The 21,717-nt window shown below is 35.4% G+C and overlaps 1 protein-coding gene across 7 annotated transcripts in view; it reads right to left on the minus strand.

Moving 5' to 3' along the window:
* Positions 1–21,717, minus strand: part of LOC106881123 (sodium/calcium exchanger 3) — a 120,739-nt gene that overhangs the window by 7,345 nt on the left and 91,677 nt on the right. For 5 of the 7 annotated variants that reach the window (XM_014931376.2, XM_052966963.1, XM_014931377.2 and 2 more), the window contains 4 exons: positions 12,588–12,602; positions 6,500–6,693; positions 3,696–3,928; positions 736–968 (listed from right to left, as the gene is read on the minus strand). In XM_014931376.2, coding sequence (XP_014786862.1) covers positions 736–968; positions 3,696–3,928; positions 6,500–6,693; positions 12,588–12,602 — 675 coding nt within the window. The remainder of the gene's footprint in view (positions 1–735; positions 969–3,695; positions 3,929–6,499; positions 6,694–12,587; positions 12,603–21,717) is intronic. The other 2 variants (XM_014931381.2, XM_014931379.2) reach the window with 1 other exon arrangement.

Genomic DNA, 21,717 nt, shown 5'->3' on the forward strand with positions numbered 1-21,717 from the left:
ATATATATGACGGGCTTCTTTCAGTTTCTGTTTACCAAATCCACTCACAAGGCTTTGGTCAGCCCAAGGCTATAGTAGAAGACATTTGCCCAAGATGCTACGCAGTGGGACTGAACCCAGAACCATGTGGTTGGTAAGCGAGCTACTTACCACACAGTCACTCCTGCGCCTAATAAATAAGATATATAATATTTGACACGTAAAAAGCACCATTTGAGTGCGATCGTTTCCAGCTTCGCCTTACTGTTTTATCATCATCGTCATTTAACGTCCGCTTTCCATGCTAGCATGGGTTGGACGATTTGACTGAGGACTGGTGAAACCGGATGGCAACACCAGCCTCCAATCTGATTTGGCAGAGTTTCTACAGCTGGATGCTCTTCCTAACGCCAACCACTCAGAGAGTGTAGTGGGTGCTTTTACGTGTCACCCGCACAAAGGCCAGTCAGGCAGTAGTGGCAACGGCCACGCTCAAAATGGTGTATTTTATGTGCCACCCACACAAGAGCCAGTCCAGGGGCACTGGCAACGATCTCGCTCGAAAGATTTTAGAAAAATACACTCATCATCGTTTTGAAGTCTATTTTTCTATGCTTGATTAAATCTAATGGAATTTGTTGAGGCAGATGTTTTTTGTGTCAGATGTCCTTCTTGTCCCCCAACCTTTAACTGGTTCAAAGCAAAGTTATATTGCTTCTTTTAAATAGATTGTATTAATTAAAAAAGTAAATTTACCTTAGTATCATAAATAAAGACTTCAATGTTCTTAAGAATTTCGCCATTTTCAAAGGTAAGTTCACCTTCTCCACCAAAATAATCAACACCAGCATGAGCTGTCATGTCCTTTGTCTTCCATTTTACACTGACATGTCCATCAGCTCCATTTGATCTTTTTACAGGAATTTTTACTTTCCGAGAGCTTTCAGTGACAAGAACACTTGGTTTGGTGAACTCCAAGACTCCAGGTTCTGAAATGTGAACAATTTGCTTTTGATCAAATAACAATGGAGAGTTTCATCAGATTATGTATATAATAGATTCAATAAACCTTTGTATATTATATTATTTGTGTGCTACTGGGAAGAAGATAATTAACTAAGTAAGCATTTCATTAACTCTTGATTTAAAAGAAGCTAAAGATTTTTGGAGTCTTATTTTTTTTTCAATGTTTTTCTTATGACTGCAAAAATTTTATTAAAATTTTTTCATGATTGACATTTTATGAAACAGCAATAGATGAAAATCTAATCTTAAAACAGCTTTTAGATAAAAATATCAATGTGTATAACACAATGTATATACAAATGTAGAACAGTGCTGGTTGTGATATATTGTCTCAGAGAAACTTCTCTTAGCTTTTAAGTATTAATAATACAGAGCTCACTCAGAATGTCATTAGTAGTGTTTCAACCTCCTCGGTAACAACCACACTCAGACACTCTGGACCAAGATGAAATCTTTGTTCCAATATGGCAGTCAGTAAACAAAACATTCTTTGGTATATGTGAAAGTTGGCCAGGTTAAAATTAAATCAATATACACACTTGAAGCAACATTACATTACAATAATGATGTATATATGACATAAGTTATATACAAACATAGAATCCTGCTTGCTGTGAAATTTTGTTTGAGAGAGGCTTCTTTTAAGAGACTCTGTATGTTAAAAACACAGAGCTGCAACAATCCCATCTATTATTCAGACAGTATATCTAACACGGCAATATCTTATCTGTCCTTCTATAGTATTTGAAGCAGTTTTGTTTGTTATTTCCAGCAGTTATTTCCACAAAGGCTCCCAGCTACCTTCTCTTTTGCCCAAAGGATACTTATGGCAGTCAAGGGCCAGTGAGAAATACATTTCTTGGCTATGGACACTATGCATGGTGAATCATCTTGTTTGTTGTTGACACAACGTTTTGGCTGATATACCCTCCAGCCTTCATCAGGTGTCTTGGGGGAATTTTGAACCTGGGTTCTCATTCCTAAGGTATTTTTCGATGTTGTTATTATTATTATTATTATTATTATTATTATTCAGATCACTGCCTGGAATCGAATGCAGAATCTTGGGGTTAGTAGCCCGTGCTCTTAAACCCCAAGATTCCAAGTTCAATTCCAGGCAGTGACCTGAATAATAATAATAATAATAATAATAATAATAATAATAATAATAATAACAACATTGAAAAATACCTTAGGAATGAGGACCCAGGTTGAAAATTTCCCCAAGACACCTGATAAAGGTGGAGGGTATATCAGCCGAAACATTGTGTTAATAACAAACAAAATGAGGACAAATATCCGCCAATTGTAAATAATGTACATAATTCCTCATCTCTTAAATATAGAACTATAATACAATACATACAATAAAAACATATGAATAAAGGAATCTAGGAGAAAAAGAAGACCAGAAAATGATTATGCAAAATACAGTCAATGAAGACAGTTACATCAAGAGGTGCCAATTTCTAATTGTAGAGGGAATATATGGAAGGGGTAGACCCAGGAAGGCATAGGGCAAAATGGTGAGAAAGGATCTACAGACATTGAGATTCATACAGGAGATGACAGGGAAGCTGGGACACCTGACAGTTTGCTGTGCTTGAAAAGACAGAGCAAGCTGAGTAAAAGCATGGTTGCCCTTGCCTTTTGGTTCATCTCCTGCAACCCTCTCCAGCTGAGCATCCCTTATCTTGTAGGTTCATAGGTGCTGGTGCCACATAAAAAGCACTCATGCCAATGCTGTGTAAAAGCACCCAGTACACTTTGTAAAGTGGTTGGTGTTAGAAAGGGCATCCAGCCATAGAAACCATGCCAAAACAGACATGAAGCCTGAACTGTCCTTCAGCTGGTCAGTTCCTGTCAAACCGTCCAACCCATGCCTGCATGGAAAATGGACATCAAATGATGATGAGCAGAACTCAGAAACAACATTTCTAGGCAAATTCACTCTTTTGCTTCCCACATGCAGGTGAAAATGTATAACGTGAGAAACTAAAATAGTACTTCTCTGATCGTTCTCAACCTTCTTTATATTTATACTTAAGGACACAGACATGGTTGTCTGGTTAAGAAGTTTGTATTAAAACCATATGATTCTAAATTTGATACTACTGCACAGCATCTTGGTGCATGGGGGAGGGGGGCTTATTTTCTCAAGTTATGAGTGGAATTTGCTACACAGAAACTGTGAAAGCCAGTCATATTTTACATGTATATATGTAAATCATTTGTTAATATCTTTTAATGAAGGATATGAAAACATTGAAAACTTAGTTCTCTTCAAACAAAGTCCCCTGTTCATATTTGTTCTACACTAAGTTACATAGATATTTCTCTGTCACTCTTGGTGTTGGAAATACAGTGAACAAATGATTTTGACTGTCAGAGGGTACACGAAATTGTGATGTAAAAGAAAATAAGGTGAAAAGCATTTCGTTGGAAAATAAAAAAACGAAATGGACCAGACAGAACAGAAGGAGGTATGTGAGGTGGAGAGTTGCTGAAGAGGTTACAGGATATGGGACAAAAAGTTTCCAATGGGAATAAAATAAGAACAACAATAAACAAGTGAAGGATGAATATATAGTGCATGTGTCTATTTGGCAAGAAAAAAAAATGACCATCCCAAAATATAACAAAAAAGAAAATGTGTGCATTTAAAGATATGAATAGAGTACATAACCTACCGTCATCATTAATGATTGTCACTTGCATGATATAATTTTTAGCAAGAGTGACTTCAGTGTTGTCAGGAAGAAGTGACAACTGAACAAAGAAAAACTCATCAGGTTCCCATTCAAAGTCATCAATAATCTCCACATAGACAGTGCGTAACATTTCATTTTCTTGGAATTGGATGATTTCATTCAAAGGTTTATAATCACTACCTGGTGTAGCAGTGCCAGGAACTGTTTCAACTCTAAATAGATTAAATGGACACCAGTTAATAAATCTGCATGCATCAATCAAAAGAAATATGTGTGACAAGAATAAAGCATCTAGTTCAGTGCTTAATTGTTTACTTTTGTTAAATAGGATGAAGAATCTATAGTCTGATGGGAAATAACTTATGAAATATATCTAATGAAACAATAACATTTGCTTGGGAAATCATCAAAAAATATGATTGATTTCAGTACAACTGTAAAACATGAGAGGAGGAAGGGAGACTACTGGGGAGTTGACTGATTCTTCCTGGATGGAAAACACATAAGTAAACCACAGTAAATATTGTAAACTAGACTTAGAAAGTTTACAATGAGGCTAATATTAACCTACAGTAAATACAGAATACAGATGAGGTAAAAACACATGATCAACAAATCAAGTACACAGAAAAACCAGGAGAGACGTACTACTTCTATACATGTTGGTATATACACAGAACTGGTTTTATCAGGAATAGAGATGTTTCAGAAAGAATTTAAAGGGGTATTAAATTGTACAGGGGGTCTCTCAGCAAGTAATAGTTATTAACAACTCAACAATTTAGATAACCATCAAGTCTTGGTTTTCAGTTCCCCACTGCTTATTATAGTGCTTGAACCTATGATAGGAGTTCAAAACTGGTTGTACATAGTAACTTCTGAATGCTGATGAAGGGAAGTTCCAAACAGGGATCGGAGTTTAGAATTGAGAAGCCCAAAGGTCAATTTATCAAAGACCACACTCCATACGCAGATAAGGAGCAAATAGGAACTCTATACTGTCTACCTGAAAGGGTACATAATATAGAGCTAACAGAAAAATATTGAGAATGTGTCCGCATGGATGATGGTTCACTTGCACCAAACGAGGCTGCACAGAGAGAGGTTTGGACACGCCACTATAAAAGGTTGCTAAATAAAGAAAATGAATGGGAGAAAGAGAGTCTGCTGAATGTCGATCCAACAGAGGGGCCAGCTATCCGAATTGACAGTACCTTGGTAGATAAAGCAATTAAGAATATGAAGACAGGGAAAGCCCCCGGCCCACCAGGAATCACTGCAGAGATGCTCAAAATATCTGGCGGTGTTGGCTATAGCCTAGTCACCTGTATAGTTAACCATGTGATACAGAAAGGAGTCATACCCAATGACTGGTGAAACAGCACAATAGTCAACTGCTACAAAGGTAAAGGTGATGCAAAAGAAGAATGTATTGGTATGTGTATCATCATCATCGTTGTTTAACATCTGCTTTTCATGCTGGCATGGGTTGGATGGTTTGACTGAGATCTGGTAGGCCAGGAGGCTGCACCAGGTTCCAATCTGATTTGGCAAGGTTTCTACAGCTGGATGCCCTTCCTAACGCCAACCACTCCAAGAGTGTAGTGGGTGCTTTTTACATGCCAGTCAAGCAACACTGGCATCTGCCAAGCTTGAATGGTGCTTTTTGCATGCCACCAGCATGGATGCCAGTCAGGTGGCACTGGCACCAACCACACTCAAATGGTACATTTTACGTTTCACTGGCACAGGTGGAAATCAGGCAGCACTGGCATCAGCCACACTCGGATGGTGTTTTTTGCATGCCACCTGCATGGGTGCCAGTCAAGCAACACTGGCATCAACCACGACTACAATTTCACATGCTGCAACAGGTCTTCACAAGCATGGCATATCGCCCAACGACTGAAGAGTGCTTTTAAGTGGGCCAGTTATGCAACACTTGCATCAGCCACACCTACGATCTCACTTGCTGGGTCTTCTCAAGCACAGCATATTTCCAAAGGTCTCAGTTGCTTATCATTGCCTGGCTGAGGTGCATAGGCTGAGATACTGGTTGCTATTCCTTGTTGCAGCACTAAAAGAAATGCAAGTAAATGAATCCTGTAAAGGAGAGACACTACAGAAAACAAGCAGAAGGGAGGAAAACCGAAGAAGACATAGGTAGAGTAAAGGATATTTCGGGATATTGAACCACACACAGATGACAAAAGACCATACCAAGGGGAGAGAATTTGTGCTGAAAATTAACCATACAACCGATGCAAGTGTAGAAAAGGCAGCATAAAGATGATGCTGATGACATCTGGATTATTTATTCTTTAGATAATTTCATTTTCCTTCACAAACCAACGTACAATTGTGTGTTTTTGATTATTGTTGAAAGAATCATGTCACCAAGTATGATGACAGTTATGCTTCATTGTTGTGTTCATAATAAGGCCAAAATAGGTTTCGAATCATTTTCCATACTTGCAGAAGAAAATTAAAATAGCATCAATTACTGATTAACGTTGTTTTTTTAACTCACTGCTTAATTATTTCTAGTTAACTTTTGAGTGCTCATAACACAAGCTACTGTTTTTCATACTACCTATTAAATATGTTAAAACTAACTGTTTGTCATGTGTCTGAATTGTTCTCTGAATACTTCTATTTTACATGAAATGGAATGTCTATTATATAGAAATAGCTAATACAATAATTTGAACCCAAAACATGCCCACTTACAGGTGTCTCTTATTTATTCACAAGAAAATGTCATGCCAAGTTGTACAACTTACCTTACTTGCACAGGAATATCCATTTTACCAGTTCTCCTAATACCAACTCGGACCTTCTTTTCACTCTCCAGTACAGCCACTCCTGATGCAGTAAATTCTACAACAGCTTTTTTACCACCTTCAGAGTGGTCTTTTGCACGGCGAACACGTGAGGCCTCACGTTCTTCTTTTGGTAACTTCAACTCCTCATGCAGCTGTCAAAAACAATGGGAATGAAGAAATCAGTCAATTAGACAAAGAAAACAGCATCAACAAGCAAAGGAACCAATTAGACCAGTGGTTGCCAAGGAGGTGATGTTTTCCCTTGAATAAAATGTGAAATTGTTGCACTTTACAAATTGCTATAGAATCCTGGAAATTGCTGTTTTTTAAAAATTATTTTGGGGCAGGGAGGAGGAAGAAGCTATAGCCATGACTTTCCAAGACCATCAAGATTATTGTAGTTAACATTCTTCTTGAATAGTTACAAGTTGATGGTTGCAGGTAAAACATGAGCAGAGAGAGAATTCCAGAAGGATAACAGTCTGGGGCTGAAGGACTGAGAAAAGTGGTTAGTGTAGAGCCAGGAAGTGGATAATTTTTTTTTAATATGGCACAGTTTATGACCTGCAGTGAGGAATAGCAGAGAGACAAATAAGTTTGGGAATAACTGATTAGATGTTTAGAAAAGTTTAAAGAATTCAAATTAATCAATGCTGTCAAAATAACTTCAGAGAAAGAAATATTTAAAGGAAATAAAAACAATAGAATTTCATTATAGAAAAGTCATTTAAGAACACAAATTTTGCTATATTCACTTTTCATTGTAATTCTGTCACCTGGTAACTGCTAATTCCACTGCTCTTTTGAAAATCTGTTACTGATGAGTTTTATAAGCCTCAGATTTGTTTTTACTTTGTTTTTTGACCTGTAAGTCTATATAATACATTTCATGGTTGACCTTTTGATAGGCTGAAAGAGAAAAGTAGAGGAACCTAAAAGGGACCAATGGTAGCCCATGTCAAAAGACCTGACAGCAACTATGCAGTGAATCCACAGTCAAACATTTTAAAATAAAAACCCTGAGGTTTATAAAAACTCATCAGTGATTGATTTTTAGCAAAGCAGTGGAACTGCATCAAATTGCAGAAGAGCAACAAAAATGTTGGCACCTTATAAAAAAAAGATTAATATAACATTTCATGAATTCTTAAATGGCTAAGATAACTTCTCCATAATGTAATTGCTTCAGTTTCTACACACAGTCTCAGGTCAATTCACTTGCCAAAAAAGAAATATTATTAACATTATATACTCATTCAATATACTGTCTTATCATGGTTACATAAAGAATTACAGCAATGTTGGGCTCCACTTTAAGTGAAAGAGAATGAATCATTTTCATGCCAAATTACCAAAATAATAACCTATCACAACTGTTGCAATATATCTATGGCAAAGACATTTAATTCCTACTGGTTGAATTCATCTACTTTTACAAAACAGCTTACTATTTTATATAATTAACAAGTATGGTGTTAACTGACATTTCGGAAATGACATGTTCTTATGCTCCCGGAGAAAGAAATAAGAAGCTGCTTTATGACTGGCAGACTTGTTAGAGCTTTGGAAAAAGTGCTTTGCAGTGTTTGTTGCAGGCCCTTACATTCTGAGTTCAAATCATGCTAAATCAACTTTGCCCTTCATCCAATGAAATAATATACCAATCAAGCACTGGTTAGTGGTACCAACTAACTACTTGTCCTCAAAATTGCTGGCCTTGTGCCAATATAAGAAACAAATATCTGGTCCCATATCAGAGTTTCCAATGACATTTGTTACACCTGTTATTGATCTGATCCTCATTTCTGATGACTGTCATCATAGAATGGCTACTGTACTACAGTGTTCTAAGATAAGCTCATCATTTCCAAAGATTCACCATCAGGTGGATATCTTACTTCACTAGAAGAAATTCAATGATAGTAACATCTAAATGTAGTTCAGTCAGATCTCCAGGCTTATCAAAGGAGGCTGGCCAGCACAAATATGATACTGATGTCAAGAAATAATTTATTGACAGTGAGTTTCTTTTACAAAAAATATTATTTCAAATAGACAATTAGTCCAATTAAATGATGGAATTAATAAAATAAAGAAATGACAATCAAAAGTAAATAGAAAGTACCTCAACTTTGCCAACTAATTACTATAAAGATATTTTGTTCTTGACCCATAGAACTCCATTAGACCTGTTACTCAGTTTCCATGGTTTATAAGTGACTGAGAATCACAACATTCTCCCTGAATGAACCACCAGTCTATTGCAGGGTTTAAAGGTAGCAATTCTGGAAGGAGGAGACATCAATTACATGGGGGCCAAGTACATCCTGAAAGGATGAAGAGTAGCGGTGACTACAACAATATTTAACTCAAAACAGAGAATCAGTTGGAAAAATGCTCAACAGCATTTTTCTAATGCACTAACAATTCTACCAGCTCACCTCCTAATAAGGAAATATAAATAATATTGCTCTCCTGTTGGATAATCATGCCATTTCAATTCTGTATGCAGTACAGAAATTTCTATTATCTCCCATCATTGTATAGTCTGCATAGTCAGAAGCCTTCATATAATTTACTATGTCACACTATGTTGCTGGAAGTGTTTGTTTATTAGAATGAAAGAATAACTTAACAAAAATGAACAGGTTTTATTCACACAGATGAAAGATCAAAACTCAAAAATCTTCCCCTTCTGATTCATAATTAAAGACATTTTATATATGAATATCTTCTGAAACCTGCAACAACTTTTCTTCCTTAGTCATATACCCTTTGCCACTTTAGTGTGATAGGTAGATGTCTTAAAAAAGAATTAGATAGTTAAAGGATTCATATCATTGGGTAAGTTAATATATTTCTGTTGTTTAGGAATTTCAAGTAGGATATCAACAGAAATTATTAGAAAAGGAAATAGTCTTTTTAATGAAACATAGACATAAGCTGTAGATCATGTTGTGGAGAAAAAGATAATGAATTAAATGGTGTTACAACATAGAATGCAAGGTTATTAATTAAGGTTCAAACCATACTGTGCAAATGTGCATACATGCTGAAGTAATATGATTAAAATATGCAAAATATAATGTGATATAGAAATCCATGCAACATGTCAAGTTTGTTCTGGAAGAATCCAATGCTAAACCAAAATACATAAAGGAAACAGGCAAATTTTCTTTTAAAAATGGGTGTGTCATTAGGAAATGGGGTGTATTAAGAATGCCAGTAAAAAAATTCTTACTTTTAATTCACTTACCTGTGCACTGTCTCCATCAAAGAAAAATGGAATTGTGCCATAAAAATAAATTTATCAAGTCTCTCGGACAACCAAGGTTTCACCCACATAATCTCTTCCAAAAGATGAACTAGTACACTTAAAAGCTCCTACATTTTGTACACATCTGAACAAACTTCTGAGTTATCAAGTCAAAAAGAGCCTAAAGAAACATTTCATCAAGACTTTACTATTCATTATTCCACTCTCTTTAACCCTTTAGCATTCAGATTATTCTGTCAAATGTAAAGCTTATGTATTCACACCATGTAAAATTAATCTTGCATCATTTCATGGCTTTGAGATTTCAATTATGTGATTGTTTATTTTTAAAATGACACAATAAGGTAGCTATGAATGACCATATCTGACTAGTTTGAACATAAAACAGGTAGATTATTTTAGCCAGATATGGCCGGTTTAAGTACTAAAGGGTTAAAGTTAGACCAAATGAACAGATACTGATCTGGATTTTCTTACCCTAAAGCTCAATAACTAATTCATTTCACAATCCAATGTTAAACTTTAGCTAAAAAGATAACTCATAACATTTGTCTCTAAAACATTTTATTGATGGGGCTTTTTTTTATGGAGCTTAAATTTCTCAGAGTTTATAACTGCTCCAAATACAAACCAAGAGTCACACTATCAGGGATAAGATAATTAAGTTTGCAGATGTATGGTCTAAGACCAGATAGCTTCTAAGTTCAAAGTTTCTGTAGTGCCAAGACAATCCACTTAGAATGCTTATCTAATGGGTAATATCTGCCAGACAGGGCAAATGAGAATGAACTCATATTCAAAGTGTGCTAGTAGTACACACCTTTACTGTTTCTAAATATAACACACTTTTTGTTTTTACTAAACATAGTATATTGTTATTTAAACACTAGTATTAGTCTTATAAAACAATATTCAAGTTATTTCATTCTCATGGTCAGTACGCTTCATTTCCACACCACTAAGAATAAAATATTTTCCTACTAATAAAATATATGCTGTAAAATTGAAATTCATGACCCGTCACATGTAGCCTATTAACAAGCTTGCCTACAAGACACTTTAGCCATGAAAAAATAAAATTTACATGCATAAAAACAGATGACTGACAGAAGTATGTAATCTTTTTAGAGCACCCCAAAATACTGTACTAATTAGAAAGGAGCTATGAATTACAGAATTACATCATAGGGTGGTACAAAATAACATCAGGAAGTGTAAAATAATTACTTGTAGTAGTCCCATAGTTTAAGTGTTTATTGTACAGTATTAAGGGGACAGGGACACAAACACATGAATTAAACCATTGCTTAGTTTTGAAACCAACAGTTTATTAATGACACTTTGTTTCAATCAACCCAGCTGAAAATACACATCACTAACTATTTCAAAACTAATTGGGTGATAATATGAAAATGTAGATAAATGCAAAATTATATGAATTTGCAGGACCATTCTACCCATGCTGGCATGAAAATGATATAATTGTAACACATTATAAGAACAAAATAAAAAGATACAGTAAAACAGAATCAGGAAACTCGATTAATTATTGAGAAAAAGACAAGAATTATTTAAGAATTTGTTTGAAATGAAGGTCATTATGCAGTTCTTCTTTTGTTAAGTAGATGATTGCTCAATATTTTAATTAAGGTGTTTTATATAAAGAAGATAAATAATCAATTAAGCTTTTGTTATCTAGTTTACTTTGAGTTAAATATTTGGAAGCAGACTTCAATTTATAAACTTATACAACAGTGCATTCTTCAAATAAATTCATTTATATATATATATGAGGTGGTGAGGCAAGACCTTCGTACATTGGGCCTCACCGAGGCGATGACTACGGACCGAGACCTTTGGAAATGGGCTGTGCGTGAGAAGACCCGGCAAGCCAAGTAAGATCGTTGCCAGTGCCCCTGGACTGGTTCTTGTGCGGGTGGCACATGAGATGCACCATTTTGAGCGTGGCCGTTGCCAGTACCGCCTGACTGGCTCCTGTAGGATTTTCGAGCGAGATCGTTGCCAGTGCCCCTGGACTGGCTTGTGCGGGTGGCACATAAAAGACACCATTTCGAGCGTGGCCGTTTTCGTGCGGGTGACACGTAAAAGCACCCACTACACTCTCTGAGTGGTTGGCGTTAGGAAGGGCATCCAGCTGTAGAAACTCTGCCAAATCAGACTGGAGCCTGGTGTTGCCATCCGGTTTCACCAGTCCTCAGTCAAATCGTCCAACCCATGCTAGCATGGAAAGCGGACGTTAAACGATGATGATGATGATGATATATATATATATATATATATACAGTATTAAATTCATAAAAGAGGAGAAACAAAGTTATATAAAGTTCATGCTTTTCTCAAGAACAATTATGTAGAAAATGGCTGCAATCATGAATGGAAACAGGTTTTCAAACTGACTTTATAAATTACTTAACAAGGTTTGTCACACTCAATTAAAACATGGTTAAATATACATTTATAAGCTTTTAATGCTTAAACGGTGGCTTATACTAAACTTCTTTCAATACATTAGTTAAAAGCTAAGTGCAGTCATCTATTTAACAGATAATCCTCCAGAAAACAGTTTTTAACCTAGAAAGAGCCTGATACAAATAATAGTTGCATATCTTTTTGTTGATCACAAACTTGATTTAAAATAAAATGATAAAAATAGACTGAAGATAATCATAAAAGGTCATTTCGGTGAAATGATATGATAACTACAACATATATATACGTGTGCGCGCATATGTGAGTTAACATGCTTACCTGTGGATTATCCAACTGTTATGCAAAAAGGAAATAATCAAAATAAGGATTAACTATAAAACTTTACAAACAATATATCAATGAAATATATTGATGAAATAAAGCAGTATCTTTCACCCTTTTTCAATAAAAGCATTCAAAGACATATCAATGAATGCCACTCTTTACTGTTTATTCTCTCACAACCTTTTCAAAAATTATTTCCATTTTACCTAATATTGTAAGTTTATTAATGTAATGAGCCTAAAAATCTGGGTTTCTTGCTGTACCCAGTAGTTCCTGACAGGGCTCTTTAACCCATTTGTTACTATATTTCTGTTGAAATGTGGTACCTTTTGCTTTAACTAATTTCTAAAATGATGAAGAATTTAGTAAAATAATTTTGGTTGATGTTTGGAACATAAACTAATAAGAATTTGGATGGAAGATTTGGATCACTTCAAAATAAGAAGTTTGTGTCATAGAACCAGTGATGGTCTGTGGGTTGGTTTTGAAAAGGTTATATGTCAGGGCACTGTAGCAGAGGAATAATTTCATATTGAACTCATAAGAATTTAAAATGCACCTTGTTAATATATGCTACAAATAGCTTGCTGGTTTAATATCATTTAATCATAAAGTCCATGTTCAATTCTAAAATGAGTTGGATGATTTGACAGGATTCAATGAACCCAAGAACTGCATTATGATCCAGTGCCTGCTTTGGTATGGTATATATGACTGGATGCCCTTCTCCACACCAATTATTTTTCAGTATGTACTGATTACTTTTTTCATAGCAGCAGCACTACTGAAGTTATCATGCAGCTCACAAAACACTATGAACCCTGGTAGGTAACATTATGCTAGGAAATGAGGGCTAAATGTATGAGAAAAAGGGCTAGAGCAGAACAGGTCTGTTGCTGTAAATGAGCTACATAACTACTCACAGGTTTTTACTGGAACACAGCTTTATTGCTGAGTAAGGGTGGTAAGCAAGTGTCTAAAGAGATAGAATTAGGGAAGAGAGTAGGAAGTGGTAGTTTAATGTGAGAGAAAGGATGAGTTAGGAAGTGATAAGAATAGTGGGTTGAGTCAGAGATTTAGTTACAGGTAAGGAGATTGGTGCATGAATGAGAGATAAGGTGATGGCGAAAAACCAGAGAATATCCTCAAGATAACACACCTAAGAGAACATGGTAAAAAAGAATTGGGGACAGTGGGTAAAGGCTATCAGAACGAAAGCCCTCTTAGTCGAGCATCCTGATTTGGAAGGATAGACAAAGTGGGGGCAGCAAGATATAGGTGATGGAGGTGGCAGGGTTGCAGATATTTAATCTTTTTGATACCAAACTGGCTGAAACTGCCTCTGGCTCTGTAGTACAAATGTCTTGTTTTCAAAAGTTCTGAATTAAAATCTTCCACCAAACCTTAGTCAAAATTTATGTTCCTAGCACTAGCTTAATGATAACTAAGTTATTTTGTTAAATTCTTTGCTATATTTAAAATTAATTGAAAGAAACAACAGAAATATAGTAACAAAAGGGTTAATATGAGAGGTTTTGGGTTTCCTTTTTTATTATGAATATCATAGTACAAGGAGTAGAAGAGGAGACAATGGGTAAATGTGAGGGTATATAATGGGCAGTAACATCCAGGTATTATCTTTTTTTTAGAGTTTATATATATATATATTTTAGACTAAAGCAGTAAACATGTTGGGTATTCTAGTTGATATCTGATCTAAAAACAATGCTGAGTTCAAGTTTGGTACCTTGTTTTCTGAGTTTACATTCTGATGCACCTTTTGTCTTCCTGGAGGTGAGAAAATATATTTGTCAGGTACATCTTTACACTGTGAAATTTATTAACTCTAAATTAATTAAAAGTTGATAAAATGGCCTCTAGACTTATCTGTGTGATTCAGTGGTGAACATGAATAATCTAAATCAATATATGCAAATATACACTAGTGAAATTTGGTTAATGAGCATCTATTTATTGATAAATATATCAAATAACAGCTGTTGCACCCCAGAATATCTATAATATTTTGAGAAAAAAATAATAAAAACTTGGGAAATTGCATAACAGCTGTTTTATACCTCAAAATAACCATGATTTAACTATTATATACAAAACTATGTAAAAACAACTATACTCTAGAACTACTAGTGACACCTAGTGAAGGGTTGACTACTTAATGTGCCATATTACATATATATATCTGTATGGGTGTGAAATGGAATTATCAATAAATTACAAAATGAAATTATTACAGTTTTTGACTGTGTTATCTTTTATAGTACCATGCAAACTAGCATTATAAACAGTTTCTTATAATGAAGGTAGGAAGAAAATGTAAGAGGAAGGGGTAAGATTATAGCAGAAAATTGTGAAGCAGCTCAAAAGGTTGTGGAACCTCTGTACCAGAACAATAGTTGTGAACAGCAGTGAGAAACCATTTTATTACCAAAGATGTATAGAAAGTCCAAAAGAACCCACCAGGTATAGCAGCCCTGATAAAATAATGAAATTTTCTTTAAATTTACAAATTTGTAGGCATGCGACTTATATTAATTTACTGTTTTTGGTCAGAAGATTCAAACCAATTTTTCATATGGATTTTCAGAGACTTTTCAGTGAGCAGTTTCAAATATGAATGCATGCGAAATTTCACCCTTGAGCACCAGAGAACATATATAGAAGTTCTACAACAGAGGAGTTAAAATACTGTTACCATAGACTAAAAACGCACTTTGTTAACAGATTTATCTCAATGAAGGAACATTTACTTTAGGGGTGTCAAATTCATTTGGCTTTATGGGCCAAGAAGAAACATAAAATAGATCTAGCAGATCAGATAGGGACAATTATTGTTAAAAACCCTATTCATAATGTTAACCAAAATAAATGGATAAAAAGGGCCAATATACCTTACAATTTTATTAATAACAAATGAAAAGAATATGAGATGTTAGCAAACTGTGTAGAGGTGTGTGTTTATATTATGTATATGTATATGTATGTGTGTGTGTGCGTGTGTTATTAGATAGGAGTCTGTAGTAGGCAAACAGAGTTAGAAAGTGTCCAAACGAATGCATACAGCTCTTGGGAAGAGCAATACTTGATAGGAAACTTGCAGTGTTTCAGGGTCACATCTTACAAGATGGATTCATAATCTTTTCAATTAGTTGAGATAACAAAAGAATTTCTAAAGTACACTGATTTGATGAATCAGAACCAGTTTTCATCACAACTCTGGACACATGCTAGCAATATATATTTCACAAAATATCCTTACATAAACAAAAAACCAAAAAACAAAGTTTGGTTAGAGAGTATTTTGATTTGATAGAATGACGTGTCTCTCTAAGAACTCAATCCAAATCCGATTGGGATTGAGTGAGGTTCATTAGTCCAGGGTCAATAAAATATATTTTTTTTTTAGCTTTAATTTTTTACTTGTTTCACTCATTGGACTGTGGCCATGTTGGGGCATTACCTTGAAGGGATTTAGTCAAACAATTTGCCCCTTGTACTTATTTCTGGGTGTGGTACTTATTTTATCAGCCTCTTTTGCTGAAGGACTAGGTTATGTGTATATAAACAAACCAACACCAGTTATCAAGGTGACGGTGGGAGACAAACACACACGCATTTAAATATATATATAACAAGCTTCTTTCAGTTTTCATCTACCAAATCTACTCACAAGGTTCTGGTCAGTTCAGGGCTATATTAGAAGACACTTGCCCAAGGTGTCATGCAGTGGGATTAAACCCAGAACCATGTGGTTATAAGGCAAGTTTTTTTTTACCACACAGTCATGCCTACATATATATGCCTACATATATATATATATATATATATATATATAATATTAATATAAACAGATATATGTAGCATGGCTGTGTGGTAAAAAGTTTACTTTCCACATGGTGGTCCTGGGTTCGGTCCTACTGCCTTGTATCTTGTGCAAGTGTTTTCTACTATAACCCTAGGCTAACCAAAGCCTTGTGAGTGGATTTAGTGGACAGAAACTGAAAGAAGTCAGTCATGTATGGGTGTCTATATCTTTGTGATGTCTCACCACCACTTGAAACTGGTGTTGGTGTATACGCTTCCCATAACAGTTTGGCAAAAGAGATTGGTATAATAAGTGCCAGGCTTAACAAAAGTACTGAGATCGATTCATTGAACTAAAGATTCCAGGCAATGCCCCAGCATGGCCACAATTGAAGGACTGAAACAAGTAAAATATATGAGAGAATTGCAGTTGGCCAAGTGTCATACTATCAGTCAACAATGCATATCCTGTGCCAAATCTATGTTGTGTCTATGACTAAGATTACGTATGTGTGTGTGTGAGGCAATGACAGAACTTTGGCATCACGTTGTGCTTAAGAAGACTCATCAAGCCAAGCAAAATCACAGTCATGGCAGATACTGGTGTCATGTAAATGGCACTCATGCTGGTGGCACATAAAAGCACCCATTACACTCTCAAGAGTGGTTGGCGTTAGAAATGGCATCCAACTGTAGAAAACCATGTCCAATCAGACTGGAGTCTAGTGCAGCCTTCCAGCTTACCAGCCCTAATCAAACCGTCCACCCATGCAAGCATGTAGAACAGACATTAAATGATGAGGATGATATATATACACACACACACACACACATAGATAACACTCACACATACACATTCATTCACACAGACACACACAGTTTATTCAGACTAATGCAATAACCTTTTACTATGGAGTTTTGCTGGCATGTTGGTTCCTTGAACAGAAAAAAGATGGGAAAACTCCACAGTAACAAGTGACTAAATCAGCCAAAGAAAATTCTATGGTATTTTTTTTTCTTCTTTTATTCCTTGAATCCATGGATATATATATATGTTATAAAGGGTCTTTATATAACTGAATATCCAACACAAGTTAGGCAACACAACAAATTTATTGAAATTTTTAGGTGAACAGCAGCATCAGTGTCTAATAAATTTAAGTTGTAAGAATATATCAAAGGTTTACAGTTTCATTCAATTTGCAAAGTACCTATTTAGGGAATTTCATCTTAGTTTCTCTGGCTCATACAGTTTCTCGTACAGAGATTCTAGGTGTAATTTATACAGTCAAATACAAGAAAGAAATTAAGTAAAAGGCAAAGGAGAAAGAGGAACTGAAGTTGCCAAAATAACAGGATTGTTCAGTTCCTCTGCAACCAATTTATGAAGTAATACTTAGCAGATATTGTAAGAAATAAGATAAGGCGTGGCAGTTTTTGTATCTGTTTATCTACATCTAAAGTGTGGGTGTGTGATTAATGCACGCACACACACACACACACACACACACACACAGCTTTGCATGTGTATATAAATGTGCATGTTTACTTTTCACCTATTACCTGAACTGGAGGTAATAACTTGCATGTGTGAGTAGTTCTGTGTGTGAGTAGATGTATGTGTGTGTGTGTGTGCTTGTGTGTATGAGTAGGTGTGTGCCTGTGTGTATGAGTAGGTGTGTGCATGTGTGTGTGTGTGTATGTGTGTAGTTTGCTTAATATGCATGGCTGCTATATTGCTGACATCCTTCCTTAGTTAATTCCAGAAATTCCAAACATCTGACTGAGAACTAGTATAATATTCATAGGATAACACTATAATGACACTATCTCCCACCACCACTTACAAATAAATAAATGAATAAATAAATAAATAAATAGAAAAGTGGGTGCCATAGGAGAATGTATGTAGTAACAGCCTAATTAATTTAAACAGTAACAAACTAGGCAGAAAGTAAAGCAACTGGTTGTCAACTTCACAGAATACCTTTCAACTAGATGACACTTACTCTAGACTTCTTTCTGTTTCTCAACCATATTTCCTTTTAATACACATTACTATTCTACTTTATCAATCTGATTTCTCTGGTATCTTTTACTTGTTTTAGACACTGGACGACCCCAGTATTTCTTTTTAAGCCTGGTACTCATCATCATCATCATCGTCGTCGTTGTTTAACGTCCACTTTCCATGCTAGCATGGGTTGGACGATTTGACTGAGGACTGGTGAAACCAGAGGGCTACACCAGGCTCCAACCTGATTTGGCAGAGTTTCTACAGCTGGATGCCCTTCCTAATGCCAACCACTCAGAGAGTGTAGTGGGTGCTTTTACATGCCACCAGCACGAAGGCCAGTCAGGTGGTCATCATATCAATCCCCTTTTGCCAAACTACTAAGTTATGGGATGTAACCAACCAACACTGCTTTTCAAATGGAGGTGGGACAAAAACACACACACACACACACACATGTTGGGCTTCTTTCAGTTTCCTCTTACTAAATCCTTTATTGAATCCACTCTCAAGACTTCGGTTGGCCCAGGACTATAGTTGAAGACACTTAACCAAGAGGCACATAGCAGGACTGAACATGGAACCATGTGGTTGAGAAACTCACTTCTTATTACATAGCAGTGCCTGCATCTTTTTTTTTCCTTCTTAAATTAAAGTTAAACATTCATACCCTCACATACCCTGCCACTGTGGTTGAGTAAAGCTTAAAAATACCACCACCTCTAATTCACATCTCTTCCTCTCAACTTATATCGTCAGACAAATTTTAAAGTAATAAAACACTAAAATGTCTTGTTGAAACAACAAAAAAGAAAAGTTTACTTTGTCATCGTTGTTGTTGAGTGACCTCCCATTAATAACAACTCGAGGAAGTCTCATAGCATTCATTTAATCAACCAGATGTTGAATGTTTAGGAGCATCTCAGATGTCCAGAATTCTAGACATACCACATATCTACACATGCATATATCTGTCTGTACATGCACTCATCTTCATCTGCACACACATATACTTAGCCATCTACACACACACACACACACACACACACACATGTAATGGAGAGAGATCGAGAGAGAGAGATCAGATGTATATGCCCACACACATGTTGGCTTTGGTTGATAATCTAATATTCTAATTAATGAATTTATTCCGTGTTTATCCAAACTTTATAAGTCACATTTATCCTGAAATTGAGAAACTTAAAACATTTGCTCATCTTAAAAGCTATAAATAGAAATGTATCCATGACAAAATAAATTGAGGTGGAGTTTCCCCTTATTATAACTGAAATGCTATGTACTGTAGGATTAGGGAAATCTCTTAGCAAGCCCATTTTGTGACCCAATTTTGATTCCTTCAAGGCAAGAATCCACTTGACTTAATTACTGAAAAAGAGGAAAGAATATCATTCATTCTCTTTTTATAGTATTGAGCTGAACTAAAACTTTTATATTAATCACTGACAGTCTAATGAGATTTTCTTTTTCTTTTTAAGGCATGGCTGTGTGGTTAAGCAGCTCACTTTGCAGTTATGTGGTTTGGGGTTCAATCCCACTGTGCACCACCTTGGGTGAGTGTCTTCCATTCAATGTCTTGTGAGTGAATTTAGTAGCCAGAAGTTGTATGGAAGCCTATCACATTTATGTGTTTGTGTGTGTGTATGTGTGTATGACTCTCTTAAGGTAGCCAAATGCCTAGTCATCTGAGCTCAAATTCTGTTGAGGTCGACTTTACCTTTCATCCTTTCAGGGTCAATAAATTAAGTACCAATTGAGCACTGAGGTCGATGTAATCTACTATCCCCCTCCCCACAAATTTCAGGCTTTGTGCCTTTAATAGAAAGGATTATTATCATCATTCTTGCAGAATTGTTAACACACCAGATAAAATGCTAAGGGACATTTCTTCTGACTCTTTACATTCAAATTCCATTGAGGTTGATTTTACCTTTTTATCCTTACAAGGGTTGATAAAATATGTACCAGCTGAACACTGGGGTCGATGTTATCTATTCGATTTTCTCTTCACAAAATTTAAAAACTTGTATTAATAGCAGAAAGAATTATTATTTAAATTTGCAATAAAATAGTAGATGGGTGTTGTGAACATGATGCTAGCTTCCAGACAGCTGAATTTGTGACCCAGTCTCAGCTCTCAGGTGAAGCCATTTCTCTGAGATTGTTAATGCTCTTCAGAAAACATGAATAATGTACACTTATTTCTTTCTCTGTAAATATGAGATCTACTTAATTAGGAAATCTTTATATTATTTTAAATGAAATTTATAAAGAGGAAAATTACCACTTGACGATGAGTAAGAGTGTGGATGTTAGAACTGGTAAGCTTATTTCTTAGGTTGAAGAAACAGTTTTTATCTACTCAAAATGTGTCAAATACAACAGAACAGACTTCGTGATTAAGCAAGTGCTTGTTGTAGAATATGTTTTCAAACCAAATACTAAATCTACTTAACTGAGCCAACAAGGGTGTTGCCACAAGATGACTCAATATGCTAAAAATATCAAAATTCTCTCAATTCACTATATCTACCTATCTGTCTATCTACATATATATATATATATATATATATATATAATGTCATATTTTATCATGTTTCCTATAGTTACATGGGATTTAATGGGATCTAACAGATTAGAGGACCGTTATAGTCCAATATCTGCTTTGGCATGATTTCTACCACTGAATGCCATTCCTAAAGTCAACCACTTTACAGAGTGTACTGGGTACTTTTTTGTGCCACCAGCAGGATATGTAATTTAATGAATACAGGAGTTATACTTCCAATTTCATGCTTGGATAGTACAGAAATTGTATACTATACAGGCTTGTATTGCATATCATGCACAATCTGACAATCAATCAGACTTAAATATAACATACTATGCCAGATCATGCATAGTATACTATACAACCGCATAAAGTTATTGCACTATTCAAAAAAATTTTCCAAGAGTTCATTTAACTCCTGTATTTATAAATTGTATGTTACCCAAACCTGAAATGCGCATATTAAATGATTTCCAAATATCACTATTTGATTTTACTTCATTATTATAACTTGATGCTAATACAAACTAACCAGTCTAGACTCCACTTATGCAGATATTATAACAATGATTAAAAGTAGTTTGTTATGTTTGACTCAAGTTGAAAATTCTGATAGTGTGTACTACTTCTTAGCATAACAAACATGCACGCATTCAGGTGCAGGCGTGCGTGCGTGCACACACACACACACACACACACACACACACACACACACACAC

The sequence above is a fragment of the Octopus bimaculoides genome, chromosome 4 (genome assembly GCF_001194135.2).
Source record: "Octopus bimaculoides isolate UCB-OBI-ISO-001 chromosome 4, ASM119413v2, whole genome shotgun sequence".
Taxonomy (NCBI): domain Eukaryota; kingdom Metazoa; phylum Mollusca; class Cephalopoda; order Octopoda; family Octopodidae; genus Octopus; species Octopus bimaculoides.